Raw genomic sequence first — 25,510 nt, 5'->3', positions numbered from 1 at the left:
CTGGATTCTTAATTTTATTTTATTGATCCATATGTATGGCCTTATGCCAGTATCCCTCTGTCTTAATTATTCTAGCTTTGTAGTAGGTTTTGAAATAGGGACGTGTGAGTCATCTACCTTTGTTCTTTCTTTTCAAGATTGTTTTAGCTATTCTGTGTCCCTTGACTTTCTGTATAAATTTTATAAGAATATTGTCAATTTCTGCAAATAAGCCAGCTTGAATTTTGATAGAAATCGTACAAATGTAGATCAGTTTAGGGAATATCGCCATCTACACAGTGTTAAGACTTGTACCCTACAACCCTGCTGAATTTGTTTCTTACTTCTCATAATTTTATAGTAAATTCCTTAGGATTTTCTATATACAAGATTATGTCATGTGCAAATAGAGAATTATATATCTGGCAATATTATTCTCAAAAATGAAGAAATTAAGACATTCCAAGATAAACAAAAACTGAGCAAATTTATCATCAACAAACTAGCCAGTAAATTTAGGCAAGATAATGAAATAAATTTCCTTAAATTCCTTGAACTCCTCGGTCTCCTAGCCTACATACAAGGGTCCCTACATGTTTGTTGGGGCATACCTTCAATGCTGAGGAAGTTTGTAACACTGTCTTTCTTCTCACTTTCTGTTTGTGCAGTCTCAAGGCCAGCCAGAGGTGAGTTATAATGCCCTTCTCAGGTCTTTTCTGGGCATACATATAGTCCTGCACATGTGTGTGGCCTTCCTGATTCCCAGGAATACATCAGAGTTTTTTGAAACCCCTTATACACATTTCTCAGGTTTTTCTAAGTTTTTGGTTGGGTTCTTGTTTACTTCACTGGCATTGCAGCTTTGCCAGCTGTGATGTTAAACACTTGCCACTGATTTCATTGAGCAGTGGTTTGTAGTTCTCCTTGAAGAGGTCCTTCACATCCCTTGTAAGTTGGATTCCTAGGTATTTTATTCTCTTTGAAGCAATTGTGAATGGGAGTTCACTCATGATTTGGCTCTCTGTTTGTCTGTGATTGGTGTACAAGAATGCTTGTGATTTTTGTACATTAATTTTGTATCCTGAGACTTTGCTGAAGTTGCTAATCAGCTTAAGGAGATTTTGGGCTGAGACAATGGGGTTTTCTAGATATACAATCATGTCATCTGCAAACAGGGACAATTTGACCTCCTCTTTTCCTAATTGAATACCCTTTATTTCCTTCTCCTGCCTGATTGCTCTGGCCAGAACTTCCAGCACTATGTTGAATAGGAGCGGTGAGAGAGGGCATCCCTGTCTTGTGCCAGTTTTCAGAGGGAATGCTTCCAGTTTTTGCCCATTCAGTATGATATTGGCTGTGGGTTTGTTGTAGATAGCTCTTATTATTTTGAGATACGTCCCATCAATACCTAATTTATTGAGAGTTTTTAGCATGAAGGGTTGTTGAATTTTGTCAAAGGCCTTTTCTGCATCTATTGAGATAATCATGTGGTTTTTGTCTTTGGTTCTGTTTATATGCTGGATTACATTTATTGATTTGCGTATGTTGAACCAGCCTTGCATCCCAGGGATGAAGCCCACTTGATCATGGTGGATAAGCTTTTTGATGTGCTGCTGGATTCGGTTTGTCAGTATTTTATTGAGGATTTTTGCATCAATGTTCATCAAGGATATTGGTCTGAAATTCTCTTTTTTGGTTATGTCTCTGCCAGGCTTTGGTATCAGGACGATGCTGGCTTTGTAAAATGTGTTAGGGAGGATTCCCTCTTTTTCTATCGATTGGAATAGTTTCAGAAGGAATGGTACCAGTTCCTCCTTGTACCTCTGGTAGAATTCAGCTGTGAATCCATCGGGTCCTGGACTCTTTTTGGTTGGTAGGCTATTGATTATTGCCACAATTTCAGAACCTGTTATTGGTCTATTCAGAGATTCAACTTCTTCCTGGTTTAGTCTTGGGAGGGTGTATTTGTCGAGGAATTTATCCATTTCTTCTAGATTTTCTAGTTTATTTGCATAGAGGTGTTTGTAGTATCCTCTGATGGTAGATTGTATTTCTGTGGGATCGGTGGTGATATCCCCTTTTTCGTTTTTTATTGCATCTATTTGATTCTTCTCTCTTTTCTTCTTTATTAGTCTTGCTAGTGGTCCATCAATTTTGTTGATCTTTTCAAAAAGCCAGCTCCTGGATTCATTAATTTTTTGAAGGCTTTTTTGTGTCTCTATTTCCTTCAGTTCTGCTCTGATTTTAGTTATTTCTAGCCTTCTGCTAGCTTTTGAATGTGTTTGCTCTTGCTTTTCTAGTTCTTTTAATTGTGATGTTAAGGTGTCAATTTTGGATCTTTCCTGCTTTCTCTTGTGGGCATTTAGTGCTATAAATTTCCCTCTACACACTGCTTTGAACGTGTCCCAGAGATTCTGGTATGTTGTGTCTTTGTTCTCATTGGTTTCAAAGAACATCTTTATTTCTGCCTTCATTTCATTATGTACCCAATAGTCATTCAGGAGCAGGTTGTTCAGTTTCCATGTAGTTGAGCGGTTTTGAGTGAGTTTCTTAATCCTGAGTTCTAGTTTGATTGCACTGTGGTCTGAGAGACAGTTTGTTATAATTTCTGTTCTTTTACATTTGCTGAGGAGAGCTTTACTTCCAACTATGTGGTCAATTTTGGAATACAAACAAATGGAAGAACATTCCGTGCTCATGGGTTGGAAGAATCAATATCGTGAAAATGGCCATACTGCCCAAGGTAATTTATAGATTCAATGCCATCCCCATCAAGCTACCAATGACTTTCTTCACAGAATTGGAAAAAACTACTTTAAAGTTCATATGGAACCAAAAAAGAGCCCGCATCGCCAAGTCAATCCTAAGCCAAAAGAACAAAGCTGGAGGCATCACGCTACCTGACTTTAAACTATACTACAAGGCTACAGTAACCAAAACAGCATGGTACTGGTACCACAACAGAGACATAGATCAATGGAACAGAGCAGAGCCCTCAGAAATGATGCCACATATCTACAACTATCTGATCTTTGACAAACCTGACAAAAACAAGAAATGGGGAAAGGATTCCCTATTTAATAAATGGTGCTGGGAAAACTGGCTAGCCATATGTAGAAAGCTGAAACTGGATCCCTTCCTTACACCTTATACAAAAATTAATTCAAGATGGATTAAAGACTTATATGTTAGACCTAAAACCATTAAAATCCTACAAGAAAACCTAGGCAATACCATTCAGGACATAGGCGTGGGCAAGGACTTCATGTCTAAAACACCAAAAGCAATGGCAACAAAAGCCAAAATCGACAAATGGGATCTCATTAAACTAAAGAGCTTCTGCACAGCAAAAGAAACTACCATCAGAGTGAACAGGCAACCTACAGAATGGGAGAAAATTTTTGCAACCTACTCATCTGACAAAGGGCTAATATCCAGAATCTACAATGAACTCAAACAAATTTACAAGAAAAAAACAAACAACCCCATCAAAAAGTGGGCAGAGGACATGAACAGACACTTCTCAAAAGAAGACATTTATGCAGCCAAAAAACACATGAAGAAATGCTCATCATCACTGGCCATCAGAGAAATGCAAATCAAAACCACAATGAGATACCATCTCACACCAGTTAGAATGGCCATCATTAAAAAATCAGGAAACAACAGGTGCTGGAGAGGATGTGGAGAAATAGGAACACTTTTACACTGTTGGTGGGACTGTAAACTAGTTCAACCATTGTGGAAGTCAGTGTGGCGATTCCTCAGGGATCTCGAACTAGAGATACCATTTGACCCAGCCATCCCATTACTGGGTATATACCCAAAGGACTATAAATCATGCTGCTATAAAGACACATGCACACGTATGTTTATTGCAGCACTATTCACAATAGCAAAGAGTTGGAACCAACCCAAATGTCCAACAATGATAGACTGGATTAAGAAAATGTGGCACATATACACCATGGAATACTATGCAGCCATAAAAAATGATGAGTTCGTGTCCTTTGTAGGGACATGGATGAAACTGGAAAACATCATTCTCAGTAAACTATCGCAAGGACAAAAAACCAAACACCGCGTGTTCTCACTCATAGGTGGGAATTGAACAATGAGAACTCATGGACACAGCAAGGGGAACATCACACTCCGGGGACTGTTGTGGGGTGGGGGGAGGGGGGAGGGACAGCATTAGGAGATACACCTAATGCTAAATGACGAGTTAATGGGTGCAGGAAATCAACATGGCACATGGATACATATGTAACAAACCTGCACATTGTGCACATGTACCCTAAAACCCTAAAGTATAATAATAAACACTTGCCACTGATTTTTTTTCAACAAACACTCCGAGGACAGGGCTGCTCACACTGAGTGAACTCTGAATCAGGTCTAACAAAGACAAGTACTGTGAGTGGAGCTTTTCCAGAGAGCTCCCAGACGAGTCAGAGAGTGGCAGCTCTTTGAGGATGGGGCCTTTTGAGGAGCCCCAAATCCATACTGCCCGCTATAGTGGTTGCTAGGCTGCTGGATTTCACAGCTCCAATGTTTCAAGGCTTTTGTTTTTGAAGGCTACCATGGAGCTAGGGAGAGGTGCTGGGAATGTTGAAGTTAAAATACCACAAAGCTCGTGGTTCCTACTGAGTTTAGCTGTTTGTCTTACATAAACACTTCTTGGATTGGTGTGAGGCTTTGGATAATTTCCAGAGTTCTGAAAAAGTTGATTTTGACAATTTTTGCCACTGGTATTATTGTTCTCGTGGAGTAATGGATTTTCAAAGATCATTACACCACTATTTCTCTTTCTTTATTTTTAACTAGTATTTTTCCTTAGGACAGATGAGACCAGAAGCACATGAAAAGGCCTAGTGTCCACTGAAGAGTGGTTACAAGATTGAGTTGGAATGGAGGCTCTATAGAAGGGACTGGAGACAAATTTTGCCTGATTACATTTCCTTATTTAACATTTAATTGTAGCAATGTAATAAATAAATAGCCATGGGAGTATATATAGGTCAAGCCTTACCCTTTTTATTTTACAGTGTTCTATGAAGCTATGCCATCTGGTTTTCCATCCCACAGTAGATGGGGGTAGGGGGAGCACATATTAGAGATAGACATTCTAGGACAACTGGCAGTGAGGAAGAAGATTTTAGCATAAAAAAGTAGACATAACAATTAGCATATGCCAGCGTAGTGTACTACCTACTCACTTTCCATAGTCTGTATCAAAATGAAAATATTAATTTGTGCTCTGTATTTTTTTCTTTTTTTTTGTTTCCTTGGGAGTGGCTTTTTTTTTTATTATACTTTAAGTTTTAGGGTACATGTGCACAAGGTGCAGGTTAGTTACATATGTATCCATGTGCCGTGTTGGTGTGCTGCACCCATTAACTCGTCATTTAACATTAGGTATATCTCCTAATGCTATCCCTCCCCCCTCCCCCCACCCCACAACAGGCCCCAGTGTGTGATGTTCCCCTTCCTGTGTCCATGTGTTCTCATTGTTCAGTTCCCACCTATGAGTGAGAACATGTGGTGTTTGGTTTTTTGTCCTTCGATAGTTTGCTGAGAGTGATGGTTTCCAGCTTTACCCATGTCCCTACAAAGGACATGAACTCATCATTTTTTATGGCTGCATAGTATTCCATGGTGTTTTTCAAGACAGATAATGCCTAGTATATTTTACATCTATTCTTTCTATCAAGAATCAATAAAATGTTTAAGTTTAGATATTTCAAATTTTAGACTTCATTTACCTAGAGCATTTATGGCCAAGAAATACTATATAGCCAAATGATATTGCTAATGGGACATCAATATTTCATTGGTAACAAATTCTGTTGAGGAAAAAGTTTCTCTAATTAAAAATCTAATTTCATCATAGTTCCAACATCTTAGAAGTTGAGAATTTCAACAGTATATTGTCTCCATGTAAAGACACACGAAGAAAAATTATTACACTCCTCAAAAGTAGAACATTGAATCACACAGTTATAATACTTTCTTGCACATTCCCTGTACTAAGTCCATTAAATTTGTAAGCACCAATAACACTTTCTACCTACACAGCAACAGATGCATTGACTTGTTGCTGAAGATATTATTGTTAGTTTAATAGTTGCATAAGGTGCTCAGGACTTAAGACACCACTTCAGAATAATCTCCAGTCAAACCTGTGTGTTTTAGGAGGCCCTTATAATGATAGATCACTCAACACACAGGCATGAAAGCATATGAAACAGAACTGTAGATAGGATGTTGACAGAAGTAATAGGGCAGGAATTCTAATATGAACAGTGAGGGGTGAACTCAGAGGAGCCATCTATCAAAAAATCCACCCACAACATGGGGACCAATAGCTGATGTCATCATAGCTGGTTTAATGAAAACATCTCAGAGATCAAGGAGTCACTTGTATCAAAAAACGAACATAAAGCTACAAAAGTTTACTGTTCCATGTAGCATAGATTAAAGACATAGTTTTGAAAGTCTACATCATTTCATGCATATTTTTAAAAGCTTATATTATGGGTGGTGCTCTTCAAAGGCTGAGAAGATCCAGCCTTTGGGTTCTCAAGACCACCATCAAATCAACGGCCGGTCTACAGGGCTGAAAAATATATATGGACTAGCATCTTCTACCAAAAAGTCATTCCAAGAAAAGAGAGGAGGGGAATTCCTAGAGGATTTTCAGTTGGTGCTTAGTATTAAGCAGGGAGTTGCATTACAAGGTATATGGTGGCAAACAGAGTGTGTTCCTCCTGTTCTAGGAAGTAACTACTATTGTGAGTGTCTATACCATGTGAGGTACCAGGTGTCAGGTTGACAGTTTGCCAAATTACAGGTATTGTTTCCCCAGAACTTTTTTTCAATATATTATTTGATTCAAGTCCAGTGTGTACTAAAAGATGAAGAATATATTTAAGATGACTGAACTCCATTTACGTTACATGTCCTTTCTTAGAGAACAGGATTGATGTGCTGCTGTTCCTAGATAAAAATGTAAATTCTAGATAGATATTCACATATATAAATTTTTAATAGATATTTCTATAAAGTTTTTAAATAGTGTTTAATAAGATTGTTATTAGAATACAAGCCATTTAATTCATATGCAGTTAGCCATGTTGATATTAAAAGTGTGTCATTTCTTTATTGCAGTGTCCTGGCAGGTTACAATGGTACCATCTTTGCATATGGGCAAACAGGCAGCGGGAAGACATTCACTATCACAGGGGGTGCAGAGCGTTACAGTGACAGAGGCATTATCCCAAGGACACTGTCATATATTTTTGAACAGTTACAAAAGGTATGAAACTTTTCATTCATATCATTTTATATTTGATATATTCAGCAAAAATTTACTGAAAGCAGGACATTTATTATGACACTTATTTTATTGTGTCTAAATGATAAAGTCTTATTGTGTCATAACTTTGGCCTTTACCTTTAAGGAGAGGTTGGGATTTTGCTGTAGAAGTGAAAATTAAGAAGGTGCTTCTCATTAAAGGGCTGCTATTTCAGCAAAGGCTCAGGAGAGTTCCTTCTGATATACGCACGAAGGTTGAAAGAGCAGACAACACCTTTTACCAACTAATATATTCCTCAAGAAACTGAGGAATGTCTTCTTATCAAAGCAGATCTTTCTTTTAGCTACTGAAACACTAAACAGGATAGTATAATTGTTACTATTTTACACTTGATAGAAGCCCAGAGGAATTTACCAAAGTACAAATACCGTTGTAATTATTATCATTGTAAAAGAAGAGTTATCTATCTAGATTATATGTATCATTTATTGAGTGCCTAAAAATGCCAGTAGCTTTATCAGTTTTACCAGTATTTGATATAATATATAATGCAACTTCCCATTTCATAGTTGGGAAAACTGAGCCTCAGGTTAAATATTTTCCTCTGGGCCCACATCCTGTAAGTAGCTGATCTGGAGTTTATCCCAAGTCCACCTGATACCTAACTCTGTGCTTTGTGCCATTACGTATATTGCTTCTATACCTCGGACTGGCTTTATTTTGTTGGTTGTGTTCAAACAAATTCCCTGTAATGAGTCACATACCTTCTCTGTAATGAGTCACATACCTTCTCTGAGTTTCAGTATTCCCTTCTGTGAAAGCAGAGATTGAATTGTATTAGAGAATCTCCAGTGTCCCTACTAGTTCCAGCAATTCCTTGGTTGTATTACTTCTGTATAATAAATGTCTTAACTAGGTCAATGTAACAGTCACTCCAAAATTTCTTGACTGTATATTGTTTGCATTTTGAGTTGCAAAGATGAGAAGAAATTGCTGAGATCTGCATAATTCTAATTGCCATCCATAAAGTAGCAATTATCCATTAGTTCAGCTCATCTTTCTCTAGCTCAAACATGCCAGCTTTGCATGCCGGAAAATTTGGATGAGAAAGGACTGAGTATAGCATATATGTTGGGTCCAAAGCCCTTTTATCATGTACTCACTTATTTCTGACATTGCCTGTTTTGTTCCCACATTTCACAATCTAGGAATATAATTCCTAATAGTTTTCATTGCTGTGGCCTAATGTGGAATCCTTTTGTCTTAGAAAGATCACTGGAGATGCAGGTCAACCTGGTTCTGAGAAAGTGTACTGCTTACAGCATGTGGCCTTGGGGCGGTTACTTAATGCCTCAGTCTTATGGATTGCTCTGAGGGGCTGAACATACTGTGTTTAAAGATATTGTCCAGGTTCTTGCACACAGTATATGCTCAATACATGATAGTTATGATCAAAGCCAGTAATATCTATATATGGATATTAATGTGGCCAAGTGATCCCTGACCAATTTCAGAGAACCCTTGAAACTCTCAAAACAAAGGAAGCCAAATCCATGATTAAGTTAAATAGAATAAACTCATCCTCTCCTAAAGGAAAATATTTTTTGTCCCTTTAAAATTTTTATGTATGGTTACTAAAGTACAGATCCAAATGTCTAAATGTCTCCTTAGTACTTACCATTTGTCAGCTTCATTGTTTTAGATCTGTTTGTCATTGACATTACCGTAAACTCCATTTCATTCTGAATGATCCTAAATAACTTCCTGGACTTGTAGCGAGCCCATTGGAGCAATTTAAAGCCAGAGCAACTCTTTGTAAATGAACATATTTTCATGATGGGGCATAACACATTCATTATAATCAAACAGCTGCGGTGAAACTGGCCAAGCAACTTGAAGTGCATCATGAAGTTTGTTCATATTGTATAGCTGGAAAATGCAGCTTAGTACTCAGAGGTCCCCAGCTGATTGCCTTAGACAGGTACATGGAGCTCTCTAGAATTCTTAAAGGAAATATTTGACCTATGCAAAGTCTTCATTTCAAGATACAGTAAGAGCCCAGTGCATACTGGGTCCTGAAATGTCTATGAGTATGCCAGGAGCACATTTTCACTGATTTTCAGAGAAGAAAATTGATGCCATTTATTTTAGAAATCTCTCTCATTATTTTTGAGTATTGTGAGTTTCAAACTTGTTTTGGGGCAGGAGAAAGGGCTGTCTGCAGGAAACATGTGTGTTACATTACAGTCTGGCAATCCTAAACACTAAAAAGGAGTAATAAGGAAAGGTAGCTTGCCATATAGCTCAGGGAATTTTAAGTGTATTTTCCAATAAAAGTCCAGAAAATGCGGAAGCTGGAAGAGCCAAAGACATTATCCCCATCATCTCAGGGCAGTGGACCTGCCATTTTCCTGACGTTTTATGATTTATTCTAACTTCTGGAAGAAGAGATTTTCTCCACTGCAGATAAACATACAAGTTGGCTGTCCTTTTTGCATTTATTTTCCTTTCCTTTTATATTCATATACTGAATTCTCCATTTGAAGGCTTCTAGAAATAATAATAAAAACAATAACTACAGCAATAATAATAGCAACAGCAGCAACAATGATTCATTGGTATCTGTTGTGGGCCACACACTTTTGTAAGATTTTAAATATAGAATCTTATTTCTCTGTTATAACAGAATGCAAGATCAGGGCTATTATCCCCATTTTTATGGTGAAACAACTGAGGATAAGGGTGTGGGACTTTCTGTTATAAATGGAGTTTCAATATTCAAACTCAGTTCTTATCTGATGCTAAGAAGAACTTAGAAGTGTATACTAAACTCTCAAATCATAATCTCTGGGTTATTTCAGATATTTTGGATAAATTTTAAAGATATGTTGGTTTAAACAGGATCTCAGAATGTTGCCAAAATATCCCCTAGGGCCTTTGACGTGCTCCAGAGAGGGACAGAGTTTATGTATATGTTGACCATGGAACAGTTTTCCAGGAGTATTCCATGGAATATTTTAGAAACATTGGATTAGACTAACAGCCACGCAAAGTCTTTTTAGTGTTTGTAGTCTCTGATACCTGTGCTAAGCCAAGTTATAACCCAAAGAATTATATTGAAATAGTACCTTTACTAAACTAGGATGCTAATGTAATCAATAGGCCATTCGTTGGGATAAGCATTAGAGTCACCCACATCAGAAGAATTTTCAGCATTAGGCTGAAAAAAAAATTGCTTAGTAATTCAGTCCATGTTGTCACCTTCACAGAACACCAGAATATAGAATTTCAGCTGTAGCTTGAGTGTTTTTATTGTAGTCATGGAAGGCCGAGAGTTGCTTTAATTGTTCATGTATAATTTTGTTTTTCTGAAATGACAGTATCTTTACTTGGATAATTGGAGCCATTTTAGAACCAAAGAATCATTCATTTTACACTGAAGAACAGACAGGGATTTATTAGCCAACTTCCTCACTTTAATGGGTTTGAAAACGAAGGCCTGACATGGTAGAGGCTCACCTCTAGTTAGAGTAGGAGCCCAGCTTTTTATTTATAGGCCACTATTCTCTCTCCTATCTCTGTGACTTGGTCTTCTCTCCCTTCGAACAAAACCCATTGAATGGATTGCCTTGGATATGGGTGAGAATCAGTCAGGAAGGTCATCCTAAGCAAATTCTCTGTTAGTATACACTCTGATACCCTGACAACCTGCTTGCCACAATACCCAAATATACTCTCCCCTTATGAGAAGCATGATAATATTTGCAGAAATGGAAGCATTTGTATTTTTGGAGGAACGAAAAGAAGGTGCTATTGTTTGATATTTTGTATTGAAAACTGAACTTCCTCAAGAGTTGAAAAAATTCCTTATTTTATTCCATTTCAAAGGGAATGGGTCATTTTTGTCTATTGGCAGAATTGAGACTAGGACCAGGCACCTTGACTTTTAGCCTCATTACATTGATGCCTATGCCATTGCATTTCAGCAATGACCCACCAAAAACATTTCTCTCTATCTAATAGCTAAACATCTCTGATTTGCCCTCTTGGGCCAGGAAAATTAACTCCACAGGTGAGGTATTGGCAGTGAACTATTAATGTCCACTCATACCTGACTAATGAACTATTTTCTGTCCTCTGGATCTCACTTTCATTGTTATCTATTTATGTCATCAGAAAATATTGAATATTAGAAAAGTAGAAAAAGAATTATGATTAAAGATGAAAACTATTTTGCTCCTGAAATTTTTAAACCAAAGTAATGATCTGTGTTCTTTTTTATGAATATTCACAGAATATGTATTTTTTTTAGTAACCTTTTTTTTTGGTCTGGAAAGTAAAAAACTGGTGTGTTATACAGTTCTGCAACCAAGTTGGCTCATTGTAAGTGTATATTGACTTTTTATGTATAATGTGGAACCAATAAAAAATAACAGACTGAAGTTACTTGTAATCATGGGTGTTGGCCCTTAAAAAAAGCTTCATGCATATGGTAACTGGCAACTTGAAAGTGTCATGAACTGAAAATGTAAACCATATAAAGTGAGAGAAAAAGAGAGAAACTGTGAGGAAACTGAGTGCTAAATGTGTTCATCTAAGCAGAATCATTATTTATAACCAATAAATAATACCTTTCCCTTTTCCAATCAGGACAGCAGCAAAATGTATACAACGCACATTTCCTATTTGGAAATCTACAATGAATGTGGTTATGATCTTTTGGATCCAAGACATGAAGCCTCCAGTTTGGATGATTTGCCGTGAGTAGCAGAACAACAAAGGACGGAGGGAAATTACTTTCAGATGTTCTCTTCAATTGTTTTCTTTGAAACTTTGTATGTTTCTGGTCTCAATCATAATTAGCGAATACTGGATAACTGAATCTTTTTGTAATATAATGGATTTTTTTTCAGTTATGACAAATGGACAGTAGTGATGGGAACTAAATTGCCTGAAACTCATTTCTTGGGAAAATCTCTTTTGGAGTTGGCAGAAGAGAGTACAATGAATTTTCTCTAAGATTGGGTGCTTAGAGGATTGATGGAATATGACAGTACTACTTTCTTCCTGCCACATGAAACCCTGTTGCTCTTCTAATTGTGGCCTTTTTCTGAGAAGAAGGTATTCAAATTAGAGTTCAAGCAGCAATAAGAGAATCTGAGACAGAGAAAATAACATTTTTACGTTTTCCTCAAATGCTTCTCTACTATGGTTAATGCTAACTTTGGCAATCATTTGATCAGATTGGCACTGATTGTTTCATGACCGAAATTTAAATAGCGTCTTCAAAATTTATCTAATAATGGAGCAAGTTACCCTGCCAGCATTTATATAACATTGCTCAATGCTTGTTTGAATATCTGCCTATATTAGACATATATTAATTGGTAACTGTTCATATACTTTTGTTCAGACATCTTCATATATCAAAAGTAGCCTATAGCCAAGAAAATGTATCTTTATATTCTTATTAAATACTCTAATTTAGAAATACACATTCATTGTCTCTCAAAAAGATTAACAATCAGTTGATTATTTTAATTTGCATTATCTCCACACCAAAAGGGCTATCCAATTCTTGAATTGTTCTGAAATTTTATAGTAGTGAATATATTCGAAGTAATAGGCTATCGACTTGGATATGGGACTCTTCTTTCTTAATGACATTTTTATTTTAATGGGATTTGTTGTCATGTAATTACAGTCCAAAATGTGAGAATAAGAACAGTTTTAGACCACTTTTGTGTATATGTGTGGAAGTTTCTTGAAAACAACTGTTTTATAGCTGAGGTCACTTCTAACTTGAGTCAGTGAACTCTCCAACAAGAGGACAAAGCTACTAAAGGAGGGGAAGTCGTTGAAGATGAAAGCTAGCAACATCTCTGGAGACAATCTGACCAGCATTGAGAATGACTGCTGAATGCTAGCCATGCTGAGAAATGTGGAGGACACAGGGCGGACTAAGGCATTGTGCTTGCTCTCAAGCTTGCTCCTTTCTAAAAGAAGCCCATTTGAAAATACTGAAATCACTTTTTCTTCTTTTGTGAAGGTTAGAAAGCTCAACAAATAAGTCCTCTCCTGTGAAGGTCACCAGTCTTTTTAACTCTTGACATTGGAGGTTGAAAGATTGTGAAATATTACTTAATCCAATGCCCACATTTTATAAACAGAGAAATCCAGAAAAATGAAATAACTTACCTAAGACTGTAGGACTGGGACTGGAACCCAAATTTCCTGACTTCTCATCAAGTACTTTTTTTTCTATATATTATGTTATCTCTCTTAAGAGTTCAATGGACTTTTCTCATTCCTAGCTCTTCCCATTGTTAGGCTGCACCAAACCATGTCGATTAGATTCAGATGAAAAGAGCTCATGCTCTGTTCTTCTCCCTCTACACTTTCATTTCAAAACATCTGCTTCACAGTTTCAATTCAACAAATAATTTTTTAAAAGTTATTAAGGATTTATTCTGGCTTAGGCAGTAGAGACACTACTAAACCAAGTAAGGCATATTTCCTACCTCTGAGGAATTTATTGTAAATATAAACATCTAGTATGATATCCTTAGACAGCAAACTTGTCTATGTAAAATTTATTATCATCACTCAATCAAACTTTCTAATGGAAATCTCCTTTTTAAGTCAATGACTCCTTAATTCTTTAGGCCCCACTATAAAAATTTTGAAGCTTGGCCAGGTGCGGTGGCTCACGCCTGTAATCCCAGCATTTTGGGAGGCCGAGGCAGGCGGATCACAATGTCAGGAGATCGAGACCATCCTGGCTAACATGGTGAAACCCCATCTCTATTAAAAATATAAAAAATTAGCTGGGTATGGTGGCTCCTGTAGTCCCAGCTCCTCAGGAGGCTGAGGCAGGAGAATCGCTTGAACCCAGGAGGCAGAGGTGTGGAGATAATGAGGTTTGACTGGTATTGAATCTGCTAGTTTTCTGAGGGCCTTAGACGAGTTTGCCTTTTACTAAGATGATAAAATAACTATAATGAAATTTTTTTTTGCTGTACTTGGATTAGATTAAGCGTATGTGCTATTAATTACACACTCTTGAACTGGGGCATACTATAACTCTGAAATTCTAGCTCTCTTATTGACTGATTTCATTGTTGTGAGCTGAAATGTCTCAAACACTTTGAATGCCTTCTAAACATAGTAGGCAAAATGTCTGTTGACCTTGGTCCCCACTTGTAGTCATCCATTTGAGGGACAATGGCAATATACCCATTTTATCTCTTTTGCATTCTTATACAAGGCTTAACTATATAAAATCAACTCAGGGTCATGTTGGTGCTGCACAATAATAACCATCAGTAACAGCTTCCTTACCACTGAGTGACACAGCATCCCCAAATATCACCTGCGAGACGCTCTTCTCACATACACTCTGCCTTTTCTATTTTTTTTTCTTTTACATTCTAAGATGTACCACTTGCCTGCTCTTGCAGAACTTTTGCCTATAAAACTGTCTGTGGATTTTGTATATATTATGTCAGGGCACTAAACTAAAGTCATTTGCTTTTTACAAATGTTGCTATAGTCATTTGTTTAGTAAATGTGAGAAATACTGACATCTAAATTAACAATCAAAGGTGATTAAACCAAACTTAACCAAGATGAAATACATAATTGAATAGTTCAATAACTGTTATAGAAGTTGAATTCATGATTTTATAAGTTTCACAAAATGAAGTCTTTAGGCCTAGATAGTTTCACTGTAAAATTCTACCAAATATTTAAAGAAGAATTAACACCAATTTTACATAATCTCTTTCAGGAAATAGAAGAGAGAACAATTCCCAGGTTATTCTACGAGTCTAGTATTGCCCTGATACCAAAACCAGGCAAAGATTGTACAAAAAAAAAAAAAAAAAAAAAAACTACAGACTGATATCTCTCACGAACATAGGCTCAAAAATCCTCAACAAAATATTGGCAATTGAATCCACAAATGTATAAAATCAATACTATATCATGACCAAGTGAGATTAATTATAGATTGCAAAGCTAGTTCAACATTTGAAAAGCAATCAATGTAATCCACAGGCTAAAGAAGAAAAATTATATGAAGCTCAGAAATAGTATTTAACACTCATTCTTGATAGAAATCTAAACAAGTTAGAAATAAGGAGAATCACCTCAGTTTGTTAAAGAGCATCTACAAAATCCTACAGCTAACAAATGTGTAATGGTGAAAGACTGAATGTTTTCCTCCTAAGATCAGAAACAATGCAACAATGTCTACTCTCACCACTCTTCTTCAATATAGTATGGAAATACTAGTCACTTCAGTAAAAGAAAAACAAGAAAAGACATACGTATTGTCTACTAAAATATCCCAAAGAATTTGCAATCTCTTCTGAAAAAAAAGCAGAGGGAACATGTTCTAACTCATCCAGTGATCCCAGCATTATCCAAACACCAAAAGCAGACAAATGCATTACAAGAAAGGAAAACTACAGACTAATATCTCTTGTGACCACACATGCAAACATCCTAAATAAAATATTAGCAAATTATATTCAAAAATATATAAAAAATTATATACTACAGCCAAGTGAGACTTATTTAAGGTATGCAAGACTAGTTCAACATTCAAAAATCAATTAATGTAGTCCATGGCATGAACAGTCTAAAGAATAAAAATCATATTATCATATCAATAGATGCAGAAAAAATATTTGACAAAATCCAACATCCTCTCATGATAAATACTCTCAGGAAACTAGAAATGGAGGAAACGTTCTCAACTTGATAAAGAATATTTATAAAATGCCTGTAGGTAACATTATATACAATGATGAGAAGCTAGATGCTTTCTCCCAAGATCAAGAACAAGGCAAGTATGTCCCTCTCACCACTCTGATTCAACATTGTACTGGAAGTCCTAGCCAATTGCAATAATGCAGGAAAAAGAAATTAAAGTTATTGGGAAGAAAGAAATACAACTGTCTTTGTTGACAGATGATATAATTATCTATGTAGAACATCTCAAAGAATTGACAAATTCCTGGAGCTCATAAGTGATTATGGCAAGGTTGCAGAATATAAGGTTAATGTACAAAACTCAATTGTTTTCCTATATACCAATAATAAATAATTGGAATTTAAAATGTAAAACACAATACTGCCTACATTAGCATCAAAAAATGAAATACTTATGTATAAATCTGACAAGATATGTACAAGATCTATATGAGGAAAACTGCAAAGCTGATAAATCAAAGAATGTTTAAATAAAAAGATATTCCATGTTCATGGATAAGAAGACTCCATATTGTTAAGTTGTCAGTTCTTTCTCGCTTGATTTGTAGATAAAGTATAGATCAATTTAATCTAAAGCAAATTCCTAGTAAATTATCTTGTAGATATCAATAAAATGACTATAAATTTTACAGGAAAGGCAAAATATCCATAATAGCCAATACAATACAGAAGAAGAACAAAGTCAAAAGACTGACATCACCCAACTTCAAGACATACATAAAGACGGTAATTAAGGCAGTATGGTAATGGCAAGAGAACTGATGAATATATCAATGGGACAGAATAGAGAGCCCAGAAATAGACCCTTAAAAATATAGTCAACTGATTTTTGACAAAGAAGCAAAGGCAATTCAGTGGAAAGGGGGTAGTCTTTTTTATAAATAGTACTGAAGCAACTGGATATGCACACATGAAAAAAGTGAATCTAGACATGGACCTTACACCTTTCACAAAATTAACTTGAAATGAGTCATAGACCAGAATGTACCATGCAAAACTATAAGTCTTCTAGAAGATAACACAGGAGAAAATCCAGATGGCCTTGGGTTTGCCAATGAGTTTTTAGATGCAACACCAAAAGCATGACCAGTGAAATAAAAATTTATAGGTTGAAATTTATTAAAATTAAAACTTCTGTTCTGTGAAAGACAGTTAAGAAAATGAAAAGGCAAGTCACAGGCTAGAAGAAATTAATTATCAAACACATATCTGATAAAGATACAAATATACAAAGAATTTTTATATCTGAAATATGCAAAGAATTTTAAAAACTCAACAATAAGAAAATAAATGCCCCAATTTTTAAAATGGGCAAAAGATCTGAATAGCCACTTCGCTGAAGAAGATACACATGTGGCAAATAGCGTATGAAAAGAAGCTCAACATCACCTGTCATTAGGGAATTGCAAATTAAAACAGTGATATACCACTACATACAAATTAGACTGGCTAAAATCTAAAATACTAACACCAAATGCTGGCAAGGATGTGGAGCAACAGGAACTCTTATTCATTGCTGGTGGGAATGCAGAATGATCCCACCACTTTGGAAGACAAATTGGCAGTTTCTTAGAAAATTAAACATACTTTTACCATATGATCCAGCAACTGCGCTCCTAGGCTTTTACCGAAATGAGTTGAAAACTTATGTCTACACAAAAACCTTCCCACAAATACATATAGCAGTCTTATTCATAATTGCTGAAAATTGGAAGGAACCAAGATGTTCATCAATAGGTTAACAGATAAACTATAGTACATCCATACAAGGGAATATTATTTGGCAATGAAAAGAAATTAGCTATTAAGCCACAAAAAGACATGGAGAAAATGTAAATGCATATTGCTAAGTGCAAAAGTTACCATGAAAGTCTACATACTGTATGATTCAAACTATATGGCATTCTGGCTGGAAAAGGCAAAACTATAGAGACAATGAAATGATCAGTGATTGTCAGAGGTTGAGGGGGAGGAGTAGAAGAATAAATAGGTGAAGCACGGGGTTTCTGGGTGGTGAAACTGTTCTATATGATACTGTAATGGTGGGCACATGATATAATACATTTGTCAAAACCCACAGAATTTACAATACAAAGAATGAACCCTGATGTAAACTATAGGCTTTAGTTAATAAGGTGACAACAAAAAGGAATGAACTATTGAGACAATTAACAACTTGGATGAATCTCCAGGGAAATATCTTGAGTAAAAAAAGCCAATCCCGAAGGGTTTACATGCTGTATGATTCCAATTGGTGAACAGATTAGTGGATACAGAGTTAGGGAGGGCAGGGGAATGGTTGGACAAGGTCAACACAAAGGATCTTTGTGATGATGCAGTGTTCTGTGTCTTCACTGTGGCTCTGGATACACAAAGCTACCCATATGATAAAATTACATAGAACTAAATGCACACACAGACACACACAAGAGAACATAAGCAAAATTGGGGAAATTGCATTTAATTAAATATGAAATGTACACACAAACACATGCAAGTGAATACAAGCAAACCTGGGAAAATTGCGTAGAACTAAAATGTATACACACACACACACACACATAAATGAGTACAAGCAAAACTGGAAAAATCTGAATAAGATTGGTGGATTGGATTGCCAATGTCCTGGTTGTGATATTTTAATACTATAGTTTTGCAAGATGTTACCATTGGGAAAAACTGGGCAATGGGTATATGAGATTTCCCTGAATTATTTCTTATAGCTGTATGTGAATCTACAATAATCTCAAAAGGTTTAATTTAAAAAGTAATTGGCTATATATTTGTATATAGACATACATATGCATATACACACATATGTGTATTAAACCTATTCTGTATTTAGAAATTTTTTAGAATTTCAAATGAAAAATAGAAATTCTATTTTTGAAAGCTTCTTATGTCACATGCTATAAAAGGAATATAGTTAGAATCTAAGTTTGTCTCATGAAGTAAAACAGGATAACTGTTGGTCTCAGCTGTAGAGAAAATAGTCACCTTACTTTAGTATAATTTTAGTATTCCTAAATAGGGAAGCATATTCCATTTCAGATTCTAACGATTGTCATGGTTATTACTATAAAAAGGAACCAGTAAACTCCAGCATTCAGTATTGAAATCTTGGCTGTGTTGTATTTTTTGAATAATTTGTCATCAAAGGGGCAAAAGTCACCAAATGTTAAATTTAAGTCACCACATTTCTAACATCTACTGGATAGAAAACACTGCTAAGTGATGCAGGAGTTACAAAAAAATTAATGCACAGTCTCTGCTCTCATGGCTTACAGTCCAGACACGTGAATTCATTCATATACTCAGCAAACATTTGTTGAGACCCAACTTTGTTCCAGCCATTGTGCTAGGCACCATGTTTGCTAACGTAGTCCCTGTTTCCCTGGAACTCATAGCAGAGAGGATAAAGCTAGTATAAAGTAGCATAAGGTGGAATGTGAAAAACATTGTAAGAGAGCCAGAAAAAATGACAAGAGCTCACAGGAGAAAGAGATCACATCAATGCAAGAGACCAGGCAAAGATTCACAGGGAAGATGGCAGATGAAATCATCCTTGAGGGAAGGGGTAGGACTTGGGGCAGTGGAGTGTGGCTTTTGTGTGGAAACAAAGATAGAGAAGTTGAGGCATAGGGCTTGTTCTGTGACAGTTAGTAGACCTGTTTGACTGGAACCCAGTAAGGTGGTAGGCAGGAGCATTAAGACTGGCAAGGTATAAATGCAAGGATTTGGCAGGCAAGGTGTGGCCCTTGGAGATTTTGATTCCAGGACATAGCATAATTGGAACCGCCTTTTAGGAAGAAAAATCAGTTAGTAGTGTGTAGGACTGGAATGAGGTAGACAAGAGTCAGAGCATTGTGGGAAGTTACTAGGACTGCTTAGGTGGCAGCGGGAGTAAAAAACAAAGGAAGAAAATTGGAAGGCATCATAATCCAGTGGCTTGAAGTTTAACTAAGTGTAAGAATCACCTGGGATGATTGTTAAAAATGCTAATTCCTGGCTTCCACCCCTAGAAAATTCACATATGTTTAAATAAATATCCCAGGTGATTCTAATGCTGGAGGTTTGCCTTAATCCCTTCCCTCATCCACCTAGGGGAAGTTGTTTTTTGAAATACCAGAAAAATCTCTCCAAAGAGGATAGTGAACCAGTATTTATTGAGCACTTATTTTATGCCAGTTTGTATGCTAAGGACTGTGCATACATTATCTCATTTAAGGAAGTAGGTATTATAATCCATGTTTTATGGTTGACAAAACTGAGGTTCACAGAGATTGTGTGATGTTTCCCCAGGATTTCATGTCTGCTAAGAGATAGAACCAGGATGTTAACCCTGTTCCATTAAACATCAGAGCTGGGGGTGCTGGTGTTCTTTCCTAAGAGATCCGTGTCACATCCCAGTATTCCACCTGAAGCAGACTGTGGTTTCTAGGTTTCTTTAGGCCTCTGGAGCCACTTGTGTCAGTCTGGGTGAGCCAAAGCTTCTCCATTTCAGCCCCATCTGGTGCATGTCAGACTCTCTGCAAAGGTCTGAAAGTAAATGTTCTTGGCCTCAAAGGGCTGTGGTTCTAATAGAACAGACTCATAAACTGATCATTTCAGTTGTACATAGTAAGTGACAAGATGCCCTGGATTCTGTGGTGGCAGAAGAGGGGAAACTGATTTCAACCTGGGGGTTCAGAGAAGACTGGAGTAGGTTCCACCACATTATGGTCTCCAACCTCAGCTGGGCCCTCACCCTACTGAGCAACACATTCATGTGCCCAGTGCTTTTTGTTCCCATCCTTACAATGATTATACCAGATGTTCATCTCTTTGGTAAACTGCTCCCTGCCCCAAATCTCTTTGAAGCCAGTTGTATCCCTATCTCAGAAAGAATATGGAAACTGTCAAACATGAATTTCCTCAGCTTCCTGCCTGTCACCCTTTTTCTCACTTACCTACTTTCCTCTAGTCTCAGAAACTCTATCCTTTTGGAAGCCAGTTCTCCCCCATACACTTTGGACCCTCCTTGCGTCAGCCCTAAACCTGTTTTGTTTGGCCTACACATTTTGTGTTTAAGAATTTTTTACTTAGTGCTTTTAGATGAGGCATGCATCCTTCAGTTCTTACTACTACCTTTTGCATTACATGTTTCATTTGTGTTATTTTTTTCTGGCTCCTATGGGGATTTGAGGGGACTCCTAGGCCTATAAGCATAGATCTCAAAGTTAAAGCTAACTCCAGTCTTTTTTTAAACTGAGTTAATTACTAACATAGCTGGAATGGCAGCCTCTTGAGGAGTTGGGGGTGCTTTCCTGTAGGATGATATGAGTAACCAGTGACCAGTGATGTTAAGCCCTACTCTATGTCTTGGCCAGGGACTGTGTACGTTGAGAACTGAAACATTGCCAGTAATCATGATGAAGGAATAGAAAGCCCCTGTAGCCCGAAAATGACAAAATTCCACACAAAGCCTAGCCCAACCTACTAGAATAATAACAAGGGGGAAAGCTGGCTTCCTCTACTCTCAATAGCCAATTGAAGGAGGTTGTTCTCAATATCAGAAATGACTTAGACAATTAGGAGGTTGTCTTAGTCAGCTTGGGTTGCCATAACAAAATACCATAGACTGGGTAGCTTAAACAACAGACACTTACTTCTCACAGTTCTGGAGGCTGGGAAGTCCAAGATCAAGGTACTGGCGGATTTGGTGTCTGGTGAGGGCTCTCTTCCTGGCTTGCAGACTGTTGCCTTCTTGCCTGGTGGGGAGAGAAAGAGAGAGAGAGCTCTTGTTATAAGGATACTAATACAATCATGGGATTGGGACTCCACCCTCATGACCTAATTTAAACCGAATTACCTCCCAAAAGCTCCGCCTCTAAATATCATCACATTGGAAGTTAGGGCTTCCACATATGAATTTGGAGGGGACACAAACATTTAGTCCATATAATAGAAATGTTAGCTTTCACCAACCATTGCCTAATAAGTGATGCGTGGAAGGATGGGAAGAAACAGTTTCAGTGTTTTCACTCATATATCTGGAATATAGGAATATATCTGTGATATTTAGAGCTTTTAGTGACATGAATTAATGACAGGAAAAACACTGTCACCTCAATCTATTCCATTTTCCTTGCGCTTTGTGTATAAACAAATACAGACACTTTCTTCAGCCATTAAGAGGTGAAATACACATTCTAAACTGTGTATTAGTATGGATTTGTCTTGCTTTGACATATTGTCCTGTTAGTCTCCATGACTGCGTTATGAATTGATTTATTCTGATAGTACATCATTTTCAGAATCTATTCTCAATTTTCAGTATATAGAGCAAAACCTTAGGATTATTTAAAACAGCTTTGAATGATTCTAAGCTTGCTTGATCACTTTATTCTGTTCTTTAGAAAAACGTACAGGGTTTAGAAATACGTCTATTATAGCTCAACTGATAGAGAAAAAATTATTACAACCTTTTGAGAGTGTTAATACCATGTATACCAACAATTTACCATATTGGAAGAATCTCAATTAGCTCTTTTGAGTGCATTATAAAGAATTTAATCTGTATTCGTCTCTTCAATTAACTTACTATTTAGTTGGAAAATGGGGTATACACATGAAACACCTAAAGAGACTTCTGCACCACACTCGACTATCCCGCTAATAATGTATGTACATGGGAAAAGAGCATACACATGATTTAGAGCTGCAGTTGTCTCATAAAAGGAGCCCACTTCAGCCAGTTGTTTCCCGTTACTACCTACTCAGGCACCTTTTAACACCCCTGTCTCTGCTCCCACAACCTTCAATGGTTTCCTAATTTTACTGACGTATGGCAAGTTCTGACTGAGCCAAGAGCTGACAGTGCTGCTGAGGTGGGAGCAGAGCTGAGCTGGCCTGAGAGAAGGGACACATGGGAAGAGCCTTTAGAATGAAGTCTAGGTGAGGGAAGTGGAGAGATTATGTCAGATGGCTGGAGGAGTTATCTGGGCCAGGTGATGAAGGTCACAAGCAGTATATTAATCTCCCTGCTCTGGAACTTCCATAGCAGTTAGCCTAGGTGTGATTCCACGGTTAATTGTAATTGACTTTGTGTTTTTACACTGAATTCTAAGGTAGTTGAAGATGTTCTACAAAATGAAAGTTAGTTATTATGAAACAGAGATAAGCCTGATGGTATTCAGACCAACTGGCCAGCTATTATCTATTAGTATTTATCTAACTCGATCTAAGCAGCAAGCCCTAGGAATAATCCATTTAGAAAAATAATGGCTAAATAGATCTCTTTTACAATAGCAAAAGAAGGTAAAATGCTCAGGAAATGTTCGAGAACTTTGTGAACAAGATAGTACATTTTTCTGTGAAAGTAAAAGAAGACTTGAAAATAGATAGTTATTAATCTGTTTCTGAGTGTGCAGTATGAATACCTTAAAGGGGTATTCTCATATTAATGCATAGGTTCAATGAAATTCCGAACAAAATCACAGAGGCTTTAGAAAACATATATATATGATTCCAGAGTTTATCTGAAAGGATAGACAACCGAGAAGAACAAATAAATTTTCATAAAGTAGAGAAGTGAGAGAAAATTAGTGACACTATCTATTCAAATTAAGTAAAAATTCTAATAATAAAATAATGTTATACTACTTCTAAATTAAACAGATGAAGAAAAGCAAACAGATTAAACCAGAATCATATTCTATACAATGTTATCATTTAATGTAGGTGGAGGGAAGAATTCTTCAGTCAACAGTATTGGAAATTTGTGTTAGTAAATTAACAACTGCAGGTAATAGCAGCCTAATTTACAATGGCTTAACCAAATAGTCTGTTCCTTGCCATACCCCAAGCCTCACCTCTCCCACAATACCGCACCTTAAAGATTCTAAAAATAGGCAGGGAGGGCTGCTGTGGAAGCTCCAGGATGCCTTCAGGGCTTCCTTCCATCATTCTGCACAGCCATTCTTAGTGAGCAGCTTTAGTCATCATGCAAAATGGCTGCCTCACCTCCAGCATCTCGTGCACATTTCTGGAAGGAAACAGGCACCTGCTGCCTGAGGCTGCTCATGTCCAGGAAGCTCCATCCAATGACTTTCACTTCCTTGTCACTGACCAGAATTTTGTGATATGGGCAGCCTTAGTTGCAAGAGAGTCTGGGAAATTCTAGTGTTTTTAAATAATTCCCTGAACAAAATCAAAGCCTAATAGGGAGAAGGGGAGGACAGATCCCATACAGGCAACCTGCATCATGAGCCACACAATCATTGATGGAGAGGAAAAATCCATTTAGAGCCCTTATTTCATTCCATCCACTCATATCCCAAAAGAGTAGAAGTGAATTTTTGTATACTCTGTTGATTTGGAAGGAGTTTGGACTTCTTCTGATAAAGTATTTTATTTGTTAGTGTTTCCTCTTTTATAAAAGTTAGAACTTGGTGTTGTAGGTTGCAGATTATATTAACTAACTTAGTTTCTTTTTTTTTTTTTTTTTTTGGAGACAAGAGTCTGGCTGTGTCACCCAGGCTGGAGTGCAGTGGCTCGATGTCTGCTCACTGCAAGCTCCGCCTCCCGGGTTCATGCCATTCTCCTGCCTCAGCCTCCCGAATAGCTGGGACTACAGGCACCCGCCACCGCGCCCGGCTAATTTTTTTGTATTTTTAGTAGAGACGGGGTTTCACTGTGTTAGCCAGGATGGTCTCGATCTCCTGACCTCGTGATCCGCCCACCTTGGCCTCCCAAAGTGCTGGGATTACAGGCGTGAGCCACCGCGCCCAGCCTTAACTAACTTAGTTTCTAAAACGTATTAACAGAAAAAGGAAACTTTGTAAAATATTTTAAAGAGATTTATTTTGAGCCAATAAAAATAAAATAAAAAGGTTTATTTTGAGCAATCTGGTTACAGATTGGTTTTGTGCATTTCAGAAAGACAGGAATTATAAAATCATAAATCAACACATGAAAGCATACATTGGTTCAGTTTGAAAAGGTAGAACGTCTCAAAGGAGGGACTTAGAAGTCAGAGTTGGGTTTTAGGGATTCTTTGGTTGGCAATTGGTTGAAAGAGCTAAGCTTTGTCTAACGACTTGAAGTCACTACAAAGGAATGCTGAAGTTGAGACTCGGGGCGTCTGTGCTGTGATGCTACATCAGAGTCAGGTTGGAGAACAAGCCACATTATATTGGATTAATTTTTAAAAACCTTTTAATTAGATTTTATGGTTTGTAGAGAGTGACTTAACACTAGTCTGGCATGGCCTTGGGTCTTGTTTATAATTTGGTTTCTTATTGCCACAAAAAGTTTGTTCTGTGAGTCTTATGATATCTGTTTTAACATTAATGCTGGTCAGTTGTGCTGAAACTCCAAAAGGGAGGGTGCATAACAAGGCGTGTCCAACCTCCTTTCCTATCATGGCTGGGAATTCAGTTTGTCAGGTTTTC

General features: G+C 37.1%; 1 protein-coding gene across 3 annotated transcripts in view; it reads left to right on the top strand.

The window, feature by feature from the left end:
* KIF6 (kinesin family member 6) overlaps positions 1 to 25,510 on the top strand; it is a 381,205-nt gene that overhangs the window by 81,675 nt on the left and 274,020 nt on the right. For all 3 annotated transcript variants that reach the window (XM_063632298.1, XM_055263866.2, XM_055263865.2), the window contains exons 4-5: positions 7,150 to 7,297; positions 11,949 to 12,058. In XM_063632298.1, the coding sequence (XP_063488368.1) occupies positions 7,150 to 7,297; positions 11,949 to 12,058 (258 nt within the window). The remainder of the gene's footprint in view (positions 1 to 7,149; positions 7,298 to 11,948; positions 12,059 to 25,510) is intronic.

This window comes from Symphalangus syndactylus, chromosome 23 (assembly GCF_028878055.3).
Source record: "Symphalangus syndactylus isolate Jambi chromosome 23, NHGRI_mSymSyn1-v2.1_pri, whole genome shotgun sequence".
Classification (NCBI taxonomy): Eukaryota; Metazoa; Chordata; class Mammalia; order Primates; family Hylobatidae; genus Symphalangus; species Symphalangus syndactylus.
Note: the sequence above shows the minus strand (reverse complement) of the source record. Positions and strands in the feature narration are given on the sequence as shown.